This window comes from Echeneis naucrates, chromosome 6 (assembly GCF_900963305.1).
Source record: "Echeneis naucrates chromosome 6, fEcheNa1.1, whole genome shotgun sequence".
In the NCBI taxonomy this organism is placed as follows: domain Eukaryota; kingdom Metazoa; phylum Chordata; class Actinopteri; order Carangiformes; family Echeneidae; genus Echeneis; species Echeneis naucrates.
In genome coordinates this window covers 23073551-23086709 of record NC_042516.1, presented here as the reverse complement: position 1 = coordinate 23086709, position 13159 = coordinate 23073551, and the positions used below count along the sequence as shown (strand labels likewise).

General features: G+C 43.3%; 1 protein-coding gene across 1 annotated transcript; it reads right to left on the bottom strand.

Moving 5' to 3' along the window:
* Positions 1-7314: 7314 nt before the first annotated feature.
* On the bottom strand, positions 7315-13112 carry LOC115045294 (uncharacterized). Its single transcript, XM_029504906.1, has 12 exons — positions 13048-13112; positions 12054-12959; positions 11499-11865; positions 10919-11284; positions 9866-10219; positions 9765-9782; positions 9525-9588; positions 9394-9437; positions 8895-9045; positions 8632-8745; positions 8161-8228; positions 7315-7826 (listed from the first exon to the last, which is right to left on the bottom strand). The coding sequence occupies exons 3-12, from the start codon at positions 11769-11771 to the stop codon at positions 7803-7805; spliced, it is 1476 nt and encodes a 491-aa protein (XP_029360766.1). The 5' UTR covers positions 11772-11865; positions 12054-12959; positions 13048-13112; the 3' UTR covers positions 7315-7802.
* Between the last annotated feature and the right edge of the window lie 47 nt (positions 13113-13159).

Below are 13159 nucleotides of genomic sequence, written 5' to 3'. Positions count from 1 at the left end.
ACTGTTTGTGTTTTGGAGTATTTCCTTGCAGGGATAGATCTTCCATTTCCAACCTTTTAATTCTTCTGTTTAATTTTTCTACATTTTGAGTGGCTGTCCATATATTATAAATATATTATTTTTCAATCTTAGTTGTTTTAGAAGTTTTCTTTTTACACTTTGATACTTCTTTGTTTACTGACGTTCAAAGAGAGCAAAACTCAAGCTGTCGTTTGGCCGTTGTTTTTTCAGATTGGACTGATTACTGTCATAATGTTGGGATGTAGCCCCCCCCCCCCCCCCCCCCCCCCCCTTAATGGCAGTAACCTGGTGTCCTTTGAATAGAAGGTGAAGAGTTAATAACAGCTCTGAAGTCGTATGCCGTTAATGGAAACGTGTTGGTATTAGAGTGCAGTGGGAGTGGAGGGAAGGGGGATGGGTTGAAATTGAAATCTAAATAAATAAATAAATAAATAATGCTGAAGCATAAATAGGAAAGCGGAGAAATTTTCCGGAATAATGGATTTAGTGGCATTTAGGCCCATGCCTGAGGCCTTCTGCTGCGTTCAACTCTCAAAATAAAAACAAAAACTGAGCCAGTGTTAACGTTTCTGCTCTTGGCATTCAGCGAGTTCTCCGAACTCTTTTTCGGAAAATGTCTGAAGATGACGCGATACGAAGTGCAAGAGGAACACAAAACAAGACAGACAGACTGAGTCACTGAGTTGAAAGACGATATAACGCTTCTTGGTTTCACTTGTTAGCTGCTTGGCTAAATTCATCAAATGATTGACGGCAGCCTTTTTAAAACTAATGTGTTGAAACTGTTGAAGTCTCTTACTCATGACACAAAAGGCATTTTGCCAAATTCTGGAAGCATTTTTTTTTCTTCTGTTTGACATTTATTTGCCCTTTTGAAGGAGAAAACAATATTTAATACAATTTCTTATCGCTTATTACATTTTAGATGAATTTGTAAGGCGTTAATCGGCAAAGGCGTAACATGAACCTCTGGAACACTTGATGTATAACGTAGAAGGCGAACAATTGTTTCCATTTTCATCTGCCTGAAATGAAGATAAAAGGTTTACACACCAGATAATAGAACATTCATCCAGTATCGGTGTCTTTAGTTGGCATCACTCGATTTATACTAAGCAGATAGCATCGACATCCAGTAATTGAAAGAGACGCTTTTATCCTCTGCTTTCATTCTGGAGGGAAAAGAGTCGAAGCTCAACAGTTTTTTGGGGGTTTTTCAAGGCGCCCTTGAAGAGCTGCAGGTTAAAGTGATCTCTGCTGCTGAAAGCAAGGCGACATTTTGTTTCGACAATCAAACGCCAGCCCATCTTCCGACTAGAGCTAATCAGCTGGTTAATGAAGGATGAAAAATAACGGCCACAGTAGTCGTCAGCTGCGATCTGAAACTTATTAGTTTGCTTTATTGTTTATCCTTCAGTGGTTCGTTTTCTTGGCAGTTTGGAGGTGATTTCATCCGAAGGACACATTTTATTTTTACTTCATGGAGCATTTCTGCTGCTTTTATGTGAGCGTTTGAACCTACAGAATAAATCCACCTGGAAAGGGAAACCCAGACACTGAACACACATTCTGATGTCCTTACGATGATTCATCGGTCTCATATGTCGGCTGAAGTGGGAGTTTATGTTTCATAAACATGTGTTTGTGCAGCCATCTTGGCGTGGGTCAGCCCGGTGCTGTAGCTGGAGGCCTTCCTATCTGTATCCAAGCCGGAGAGGTTATCTAATGCAAGCGGAACCTCCAACGTACCCAAAGGCCCCCACACACCTCAGTTATGTAACGCCTCAGTCAGAGACAGCAACGTGGGCTTCTCTTATAATCTCAGTTTGATTATTTTTTTGTTTGTTTGTTTGTTTGTTTACTTGCTTGTTTGTTCGCACTGCAGCTCTGTTATTTTCACTATTAGTGTTTTCACACACAAGCTTTAATCCCATCTGGTGTGAAATGGAGTCGAAATGCGGATTTTTCTGCTGAAAAAATGTTTTCAACAACATGGCTGTCTGTTGGAGGTGGTGGGGGGGGCTGCACTGACACTGCAACCATAGCAACGCCAGACAGAGTCAGGATGGAGCTTTACTAGTAGCACTTACTAAAAAATCAATATATATTTATATCAATAATATATTTATGTGTGTGTGTTTTAAACCACAATCACAGGCTGTCTTCTCTTTTTATTTTTACCTCATTGCTCTTTTCTTGCTCTGTCTTTCTGTTAATCTTACCTTTCCCATTTCTCTTCAACCCCCCCCAGCCCCCCCACCCTTTCTGTACATCTCGGTTGATCCTGCCTTCATCTATCTGTCCATCTCTCTTTTCACTGAAATGTGCTCCGTCATTTTCCTCTCCTGGTCTCTTATCTTTTTTAATAACCTTTAATAACCTTCTGTTGAAGTGTTGTGTGCCTGAGAAGCCACCAGAAACAGACCTGAGCTGTCTCGGCTTCTCTGCGTGTCTCACCTTAGCCGACCCTTCCCGTCGTCTGTCTTCATCTTCTCCTTGGCCTCTTAATCAGCTTTCTGCCCTTTCTTCTTCTTCTTCTTCTTCTCCCGGTCTTTGTCCTCTCTTTCTGACATCTCTAACTGTCCTCCTCATCCCTCCCTGTTTTTAACCTCCCCAAAGTCCTCCTGTCAAAGCCTGGCTCTGTTTGTCTGTTTGCCCCCCCCCCCATCATCCCCACCGTTCTCCTCTCCACCTGTAGCTGCATCACTGGCTCAGTGTTGCTGGTATCCAGCATGGCGATGTGGAAGCTGCTCATGGCGCCGGTGAGCGTCTGCGTTGAACCTCGACTCGGTTCGGCTCAGCCACCTCCCTGTGGTCGAGCCGAGCTGCCCGGTGCCGAGTCGTCTTTGTAAATCTTCGGCACTGATGTCAGCACTGCTCTGCACAGATACAGAGAGCCCCCTGGTGCTCAGAGGAGGACGGAGCTGCAGAGGAACTGATGAGAGCAGATGGCTGTGACGAGGCAGAGATATAACCAGGAGGAGGTGGACACAGTCCTGAGGGCTGAGACATTTCAGACAGATAACCGTGTTATTTAAAGCTCTTTGAGTCACATTGTCTTTGAAATTCACCTTCTCTTTTAACCACATCCCTGTGCATGAAACCAGATCCACCAGGGAAGGGTTTTCCCAGTTTGATGTGGAAGCACCAGGTCCTGAACTGAACCCCATCCAACTCCAGCTGGAACAATGGCCCCGATCAGTGCCGGTCATCTCCTCGCCTCCAAACGGGACCAAAGAGCGTGAAGTTAAATGTTCAACAATCACATTTCAGTGTAAGTCTTGTTCTCTGGCAGGTTTACCTCTCTCTGTGTTTCATCAGAAAATGCTTCTAACTTAAAAAACTCCTGTGAGCTCAACTCACAACACCATAACTGCAATGGAACAGGTCAGCTACGGCGGCGTGACCCGTCCTCCCCCCTGCTGGGCCCACAGGGAGGGGGCGGCAGCACCTCTGATGAGGGGTGATGGCGGCCCAGCTGGAGCAGAAGAGACCAGACAGGTACGCTGAGCGAGATCGAAAAAAAGGAACAGCTGGGGGTGATCAGAGTTGTAAGAGGATTTTTGTTATCCAGAGAGATTTCACTTGACATTAAGGTGTGTGTGTGTGTGTGTGTGTGTGTGTGTGTGTGTGTGGTATTTCTTTTTCTGCCTGTTGATATTTAAACGATTATTTGAGATCTCACCGCTCAGCTGCTGCGTTAAACACAACGAAAGCCCCGCAGTTAAAGTTCTTTAAGTTTTTAAGGCGGCAAACAAGTGTTTGTTGTTGTGTAAAGACAAAGTGGAATGTTGTGTGTTGTAAAACAAGCCTGTCTGTTCTTTGAATGAAGGAATTGTGCATTTTTCTTACGCAGACGAAGACGAGTGCAGATGGATGGGCCGACTCGCTGGCTAAGAGAGAGAGACTTTAGCCCACCGTGACGTCGGCCATCTTGCTTTTTTTAAACTGCATTTGGTGATTTCGACCATCGTGTTGTATCGGAAGATACTTCAACCACGAGTATACACTCATTAGGAAAGCTTTTGTTGAGTTCATAAATCACGATTCAAAATCGATGTTAAGATTTTAACGTTTGTTTTTCAGGCCTGGAGGTTTTAACCCTTCGTGAAATCAACAGGTCATCAACTCGTTTCACAAATCTCACGGTCGATGCACACATCATGGGGTGACTGTGTTCCAATTCTTTGGCGCTAAATCCAACCGTGAGACGTATTTCATTTCTTCGTTTTCTTCTTGTTTCTTTCTGCTTTAACGTGACTTCTTGGATCTTGCTGTATGTTTTGTTGTCACTTGGGGCCCCTCCTGGCTGTTGTGAAGGGCTATACAAATACATTTTGATTGATGGCAGTGAGAAGTGGAGACATTTTCACATCGTAAATTCTGCTCTAGCTCTAAAGCCAACTTCCACCTTCACTGGGTTCTGTTACACCTCCCCGACTGGGAATGTGAAGCAACCCGCAGTGTTTCTGCTGCAACGCTGGTTTTGTTCTGAAATAATCTGCTTTGACATTTCGGCGGTTGAACCTTTGAACCTGAGCGGTTGAATAAGAGAGACATTGTTTCCCCTAATTCATGTTACAGCTGGAAGCCGAGTTCTTTAAGCTCTGCTAGAATTTATCAGACGTTTCAGGCCGCTGCCCAGTTAGTCATAGTGCATTGTTTTAATCAAGCTCACCGACGTATGATCGTCTGCTTACAAACACTTATTGGACTAAAAAGTAAAAAGACTAAAAGGGAGCCTCGGACTGCTCGTGTTTGTCAGATATATTTCATCAAACTTTTTTTCAGCGACTCTGAGCAGGTTATGATGTTGGATTCGCTGGCTTGAAAAGTTTCCCCCTCTGCCTCATATATTGCGGCACATAAGACAGGTAATCCACCAAATGTTGACACTTCGGGAATCTGAATCTAAAACGACCATCTGTTATATTCAAACAGTCGTTCTTATTTAGGAGGAAAGTGACAAATCAATCCCATATTCATGCCTTATTTTGACCCGTACATATGAACGATCTCCAACGCGGCTGTTGTAATTCATCACAGAGACGAAAGCTGCTGTATGTTAAAATGCAGGCATCACCAATCGTGGCATAAATCCACTGCGCCTTTCACGCTGTAACCACTCTTATATGTAAATGTTTGAAAGAGGGATAGATTTTCTGGACCCGTGCTGTAAATATGATTCATATTGACACGCTTCCATCTGTCATCTGTCACCGTGTAGCATTAGGGAGCAGAGGACACTCAATAAACCTGCATTAGTGTTGTACAGCAGTAAATTATAAATGAGCGTTATATACAGATATAAGAGTCAGAGGAGGCTTGTTTGTGTGAAGAAAACCATTTACAGTTCTAATTATTACAAAGTATTCAGATCACCATGTGAAAACAGACGATGTGGTATCTGAGAGATAATTAATCAGAAAGCTACTGACAGAAAAATACTTTGATAACTGAATAATGATGAGTCATTTCAGTTATTTTTCAGCTGAAGAATTGCTCGCTCACTGTTCTTTTATTTGTGTTTTGTTCCTTGCTGCAGAGTCAACATTAGAGTTAATGAAATAATAATTAGAAACACACAATGTCAGCGTTGGCTCTTGTCTCTATCACTTCTTTTCCTCTCCTGAACTAAAAACACAGTTTGCACTAAAGATGCTCTGCTGCTTCAGGCATGTATTATTTCCTCTTTTATTGTAAATGCAGTCATGCTGGAATCCATTGTCTGCTCCGAGCAGGAAATCACATTTACCGGCAGAGAAAACTTTCAAATCGTCTCTTTAAACCAAAAGTTGGTTTCATTTGACGTAGAGGGCAGCAGGAATAAAAGTCTTGCTTTAAAATATTGTCTTTATTATGTTTATTACTTTACTTCAGGGTGTTTGCAGCTTCACCTCAGTATTTCATACCTTGTTGTTTTGTTTTCCCTCCACATGGAACATTTGTGTTTTAGTGTCTGACTGACCTGATGTGCTTCTAATGCTGTTTCTCTCTTCCACCCTTTCTTCCTCCCACAATCTGACCCCGAACTTCACCCTTTTTAAGAATCCACATTTGCAATCATCCAGCAGCAGCTCTGAAACTTGCAGAGCTTTAACATGCGATACTTTATTTGGCAATGAATGTGTGTAATTTCTTCAACAGAAAAGAGCTGAATTCCAAATCCGGATCAGACACAGCTGTCTTGGATCGGGGTGGCTCAAAGTCATTTCAGCTGTAATGTCAGCAGCCTGACTGATGACAGAAAACTCTTGATGTTTTCAGACTGCGACATCTTCAGGTCTGGACCGCCACAGTCCGTTTTCTTGCTGTATTACTTCATCACTTTCATCAATAGTTTAATTTTGCAGAAACTTTTGTTCAAAGTGATTTAAGCGAGCTACATCAGCTCTTAATGTGGAGGTTCGATTGCAGCTCCTGAGCTCCATGATGCCATTTGTCAGTTGTGACATTGGATTGTTGTTATAGGATAAACAGCTGCTGATACTAAAACAGGGCCAGAATCTCTGAGGAGTCTGATTTCTCACTTTAAACGTCCTTGTGCGCCGCAATTTGTCAAAATGAATTTAAGATGAGCCAGAAATATGTTGTTCAGTAAATTCATGGCTCGTAGTGACTGTTGGGTTTAATTTGCTGCTCCAGTTTCATTGCAGCTGATGTTGTTCTGGACTCTGAGTGTGTCCTGATGTGTCGTTTAATAAAAGAGCACTGCTGTAATCTGAGTTTTGCATCTGAGGTAAACGGCAGGAAATTAATAAAAAGATTTCTTGGCCACAGGCAGAACCGGTCCTGGCCGCCATCTGGCACGTTTGGTCCGGACTACTTCAGGCTCGGCGTCCGCACTTCAGTCTCCAAACTAACCAGATTTGCTGTATCATTAAATCAAGGTAAGACTGACATGGTTCAGCTTCTGAGGTCAGATTTTCATAACGTTTAATTTGTTGATGCTTCACGTGAATATTGTGACATCTAGTGGTCACAATCTTCCACAGTGGAAACAGCGAATTCATTTAATATTCCAGGCAGACACACCAGGAATGACTGAAAACAATTCTAGGACATCGAGTATATCAATGTCAGTCGAGTTAGTGCCTTGATGTCCTGATGGCAATGACTTTGGAAAAAGCTGTTTACTTGTTTCATTTCATTCATTTTCATTTTCCCAGCTGTATATACTGAGGAAAAAAAAAAAAAAAAATCAGAAAACATCAATTTGACAGCGCTTGACAAATATTTCCAGAGAACACCACCGTGAATATATTTTCTCAACACTCTCAGGTCATACTCAAACTGCGATTAGCTTTATTTTATTTATTTTCTCCTTTTAGTAGGATTTCCAAATATTGCATTTTAAAGGGCTTAAAATGATGCTGTATGTCCTGTAATATCAAAATTGTTATTTCGGTCACAGGTGAGCCTGAAAGCTTTCCTTTAATTTGTTTACAGTTAACCATCTGACTTCTTTCAGCCACTGTTATGTCAGTTTCTTTAGTTTAGCTCAATAAAAACATGAATTTTGTAGAAAAGGTTCAAGGATTCTTGCCATCAAGTATTTTTGATGCAACTTTTTTACAAAATGTTGATTTTATCTGAAAATAAGCACACACAGAGAAGCAGTCAAACTTTAGGCATCAGTACGACACAGCTCAGTGTCCTTTTAATAATTCTACGCCTTGACAGTTCATTTTTAATGAAGGTGGTGCTAAATGGGTTTATAACGTCTGTGCTGCTGAATATGTTCCACCTCTGACTCCTTCAGATCAAATCCTCTTTGATCCTCAGACTATGGCCGATTTCATGAACTGGAGATAAAAAAGAAAATTAATTACAACAAACATTTGGCATACAGCACCAGAAGTAAATTTGGTTTGGATCATCAATATTTCCATGTGTGTGATATCAGACATTGGGCCAGCAGATGATGTTGTTTTAGGCACCTTTTCCTTTGTTGCAGTTGTAATTAATATTAACTTGTTGTGCCACTACTTAATGAGACATAAAGTGTTCATGTGGACACATCAACTGTTTTAAAATGTCAACATCCAATAGAATGTCAGCAAAAGCCCACATAGATAGATCTGATCATAGATTCTGAGTGTTTTGGATATTTTTTATGCAGATCAATTTTAAACTCACCTGCTTAAAAGAGAAGCTGGCGATTTGGCAGTTACATGGCAAATTCAGCAGATGGGTCTTGAATCGGTCTGAGATTTAAGCAAACAAACAAACAGTGTGAATAATCTGTGCATAGAAACTTGAGCTTGACACAAAATGTACAACATGTTTAAAATATGTGGTGGGATTATTGTTTTCTTTTTTTAATTTGTAGGCATTTCTTTCTGAAACGAAGGAGAGCTCGTCAAGTTAAAAGAGCCTTCAGAGTATAAATTCCACTGTTAAGACAATTTTTAGGCCAAAAACAAGAAAGGCTTTCATATTTCTGCGTGAGAAAACAAGTTGCGACAGAGGAAACAATATTGCAGACTAGTCAGACGTTTCATGGGGGGGTTAACAGTTGTACTTGGGGAGGTTTGATTCAATTGTCTGAGTGACCAAGAACAACATCCATCAACGGCACAATCTGAAGGACTCGTCCTGTCTGCTGACCTCTGAGGATAACAAGCTCCGTCATGATGGCCACATAATCATCGTAGTCGATCCCACTTTGGGAGCCGTATTTGTTCCACAGAATTCGGAACGTTTCATCATCTAAATTGAATTCTGCATGACGTAGACAAAAACAGAGGAGAAGACGTTGGGCAGTTTAAAATGTCGGGAATAGAAAATAATGGCTCATTCCAAAGATTGAATGGGATCTTTGATGAAAATGATCAAAGTCACGGTGCCTGTTTTTTAAAATAATACATCACCATGAGCAGACAGAGCTTTTCTCATTTGGGTTTTGGTGACGGAGTTTGGATTCATGCTCTCGTAGCTCTCCACATACTCCCTCCTGACGACGGCCACGTAATGCTGCAGTTTGAAGAACTCCAACACATTCAGGTCTCCAGTTTTGTCTGCCTGATAGAGCTGTTAAGGAGCTCAAAAAGACTGAAAACATTCAGGCTGAAAACTTTTTGCTCACCAGCTCCGACCTCTGCCACTATTGGTTCAGAAGGATTCGATCAAAAGTGAACTGAAATATCATTTTTTTGTAAAAGTTAGTCATGTTTATTTCTAAACCTTGAGCTGTCCCGGGCTAAATGAGGCAGCATACAGTGTAAATGGTTGTGCTAATGCTGACTGCTATCTGTACTGACAGGAGCGGCCAAACAGGCTTTGAAATTCCTTCCACGACTAATATAACAGGCAGTTTAATGTGTCACTTTACTGAAAGAGCTGTTGACAGGTGTGATGTGTAAAGGATACATCCATGAGGACCAGCAGCAGACGGGCGGTCCTGAGAGTCAGGGCTGGATCGGGGAAAATAAAAGAATTCATGAGTCCAGAAAAACATCCTCATTCAGATGATAGAATAGCGTCAAATAAAATAAACTGACATTTGCCACGAACAGAGTAGCCCCCAGCGTTCAGCCTGGCAAGAACGGCTTGTGTGCTAAACATCTATTAGAAACCAGAAAACATAAAGTTAGAGAAATGGACTCACATATTCACAGAATAAATAACATTACCTTTGATTGCACAAATACTAGAAATGACGTGTACCAGAGTCTGTAGTGGCAGTTAAAGTTACTGATCATTTATTCTGAAGTCAAAAGAATTTCAGAGAACAAACTCACCTCCGTCCTGCTGTCTTCCTGCAAAAGAAAAAGAGAGCTGTTAGTTAAAGACAGGCTTGATAAAATATTCAGTTACTGAGCACAACTCTTCAGTCACTTACCGATACACACATTTCCTCTGGGAATGACGCACAATCCAGCTCATTTGGCCAGAAAACGCCAAAACTGGCCATGAATGTCTCACAGCCCTCTTTGGCCCGCTCGCAGAAGGACCTGCAGGGCCGCTGCACTTCCCCGGCCTCGCACTCGGGGGCGTAGACTCTGCACAGGAAGAGGCGGATGTCCACCGAGCACACGGACTGCACCATCATGTTGAAGAAGGACATCTTCAGCATGGCCTCTCTTTGACTTGTGTGTCCCAGAAGGTTGGGGACGATGGTCTGGTTGTAGGACAGACCCTGGCAGACGGGGATGGTGATGGGCTCGCAGATCCCTCCACTGCTGCTCACGCCGTACTGGAGCAAGACACGAGTCCACCAGTTACTCCAAGTCCACTTTTGGTTTGACCTACAATACTATCGTTTCTATTATGGCTAATGGTTAAAGCGATCACCACCTTGTTTTTCTGCAGGACTTGTTTTATTTTTCTATCAGCTCAGAGTGACATTGGACTAAAAAGTCTTAATCTGATTAAAAAGGTGGAAGCAGAATTTAAAGCCATCAGGAGGAAACTTTGATTTCCTTTTTTTCAAAAGGAGAGACTTTTCACTGGATGACTGTGATAGTTAAGGAAAGGGGACAACATGGTGTTTCTCTGCTGAACTTGTAAAAGATTTCTTCATGTTTGTGATGGATGTTGCAATAGTGCAAAGGTGTTTCTAATTTGCTGAACCAGGCGGTTGTCACATTGTTAGACTGTCGAGGCAACTAAACACACACAGTGATGGCAGATGACGTATCTTTTCCGTTACAACGATAACAAGTTGGGGCTTTTCCTGGTGAACATTCGATGCCTTTCTAAAACAAAAGCAACTATGGCTGATTTGTGGATCCAACATCGGCACACTTTTTCAAGCAGAGCAGTTTGAATGAAGTGTTGACCACCTGAAGATGATCACCCCACAGTGAATCTTTAGGCGGAAATGAATGGACAGCCAAAATTCCTGAACTGTATTTTTCCATTTTTAGATTGGATTCAAAGAATTTGGACTCACTTGTTCGCAGGACTCCATGGTGAAGGCTTCACACCTGAGGGCTTCGGGCCACTGAAAGCCAAACTTGTTCATCAGTGACTCGCAGCCGGACCGGGCCTGCTCGCAGAGCTTCCTGCAGGGAGGACGAGGTTTTCCCGACAAACACTCGGGGGTGTAGACGGAGCACAGGAATGGTTTGAGGTGAGGGGAACAGCCCACTTTTACAAGTGGATAAAATGAATGTGCTTCCAGTCCTACTTCGTCCTGAGTTTGGTGGCCCAGAATGTTGGGCATCACAGTCTTGGAGTAAGGCAGGTCCTGGCAGAGGGGGACTCTGATGGTCTCACATGTTGTTAAGGATGATTCAGAAACAATGCTGTCATGAGCCTGAATGAACAGAAGAATGTCACAGGTGACATTGATTTAAAGGCCTCCATGGTGTGAGCAGCTGATTTGTGCTCATCATAAAAAGCCTAAAGAATGAACTCCCAATCCCTTTCCTCATGAATATGAATCTATGAAGTGAGGTACAACTTGAACACTTTGTTTTGCATTGCGGCATCCTCGGTAAACATCTCCCCTTTCCTCCTTAGAGACTTACCTCCTGACACGAGTCTGTGGGGAAGGCTTCACACCTGAGGGCTTCGGGCCACTGAAAGCCAAACTTGTTCATCAGTGACTCGCAGCCGGACCGGGCCTGCTCGCAGAGCTTCCTGCAGGGAGGACGACTTTTCCCCAGCATGCACTCGGGGGTGTAGACGGAGCACAGGAACTGCTTCAGGTGAGGGGAACAGTCTACTTTTACAAATGATGCGAAACTTTGCACTTCCAGGGCTGCCTCCTCCTGAGTGCTGTGGCCCAGAAGATTAGGCATGAGAGTTTCTGTGTAAGGTAAACCTGAGCAGAGAGGGACGGTGATTGCCTGACAGGTTGGGGGGGGGGGTTGGGGTGGGAGTGGTGGGTTGACCCTGGAAGGACAGAAATATACATCAGCGATGTCTAAATAAGCAACACAGCTCTTTTTCCTCTCTTCAAAGTCAGTCAGGATTTATCAATGTCCAGATGGGTTAGGGTTAGGGTTATCCCGAGAACATTACCAAAGTGGACCGGGTACATTAAAGAGACCTTACAGACTTCTGATGCCGTTGTCACCTACCTGAACACAGTTGGTCTCTGGCAAAGAGTCGCATTGGAGCCTCATTGGCCAAGACAAGTGCTTCGATTTGATGGCCGAATCGCAGTCCCTCTTGACCTTCTGACAGAGAGCTCGACAGGGTTTCTTCCGGCTGTCATCCTCTGAGCCGCATTCAGGGACGGCAGCACGACACATGAGCGTGGAGACGTCAGGTGAGCAGGCCGTTTCCACAATCTGACCAATCTGCTGCAGGTTAAAGCCCGAAGCTCCAGTGGGATGGGGGCTGGTGGTGTAGCCCACACCTTGACAGAACCTGGCGGTTAGCGGCTTACAGCTTGGCTTCTCGTCTCTCCAGCTTTGTGCCTGCTGAGGAGACAGCAGCAGCAGCAGGGCCAAAATCACCAGGACAGAAGGCTTCATTCTGACTTTGGTTGTATCACAAACTGTCCTGTGCTGCGAACACTTCGCCCCACTGCGCTCTGCTCTTTGGAGGTGGAGTATGAGTCCACGAATGGAGTTCCTACAAACAAGGCACTGATTTAGGACCACTGCTAAATTTGATCTTCAGCCAGATGCTTAACACAAAATGAGAACCAGAGCTGCCGCCCCATCCCTGAGTAATTCAATGCAAGGAATCAAGAACTGTGCAACAAGCTCAGCATCTGTTTGTGATTTTGTGCCTTCTGTGTAAACTTGAGGGGGTGGAGGGGGTATTTGTTGCACATAGCTGGCACAGCAACCCTGATTTCTGGATGGAAAGTATTTCGACACTCAAACGTTTGAGATGTTGCTCATTCTATTTGTCTCCAGGACTTGATGACCGTCCACTGTTGGGCAGATCTTGATTTCCTGGCGGAGGATGACATTTAAAGACAGCAGTCCAAAGGAAGATGGCTGACTTTCTTGCAGAGGTATCAGATTCCTGAACTGTAAAAAAAAAAAAAATATCAATATTTAAAGTGCTGTTCAATGTTTGTTTCTTGGCTAAAATTTGTGAAACTAAAAACAAACTTACGGAAAGTCAGACAGATGAGTTTGCTGTACGGCCTGGAGGGGTTCGTCCGTTTCTGATAAAACCCAAGTCCAAATATGTCACAACAAAAGAGGCACTGCCTCTCTCCGCCCCC

Bases quoted from the DNA above. Each gene is read 5' to 3' on its own strand.
- LOC115045294 (XM_029504906.1), bottom strand. From the start codon at position 11,771: ATGCCTAATCTTCTGGGCCACAGCACTCAGGAGGAGGCAGCCCTGGAA. The intron at 8,746-8,894 runs GTGATGTATTAT...TACGTCATGCAG, and splicing joins AAAAGCTCTGTCTGCTCATG to AATTCAATTTAGATGATGAA. The intron at 7,827-8,160 runs GTGAGTTTAAAA...TTTTATCTCCAG, and splicing joins CCAGCTTCTCTTTTAAGCAG to TTCATGAAATCGGCCATAGT.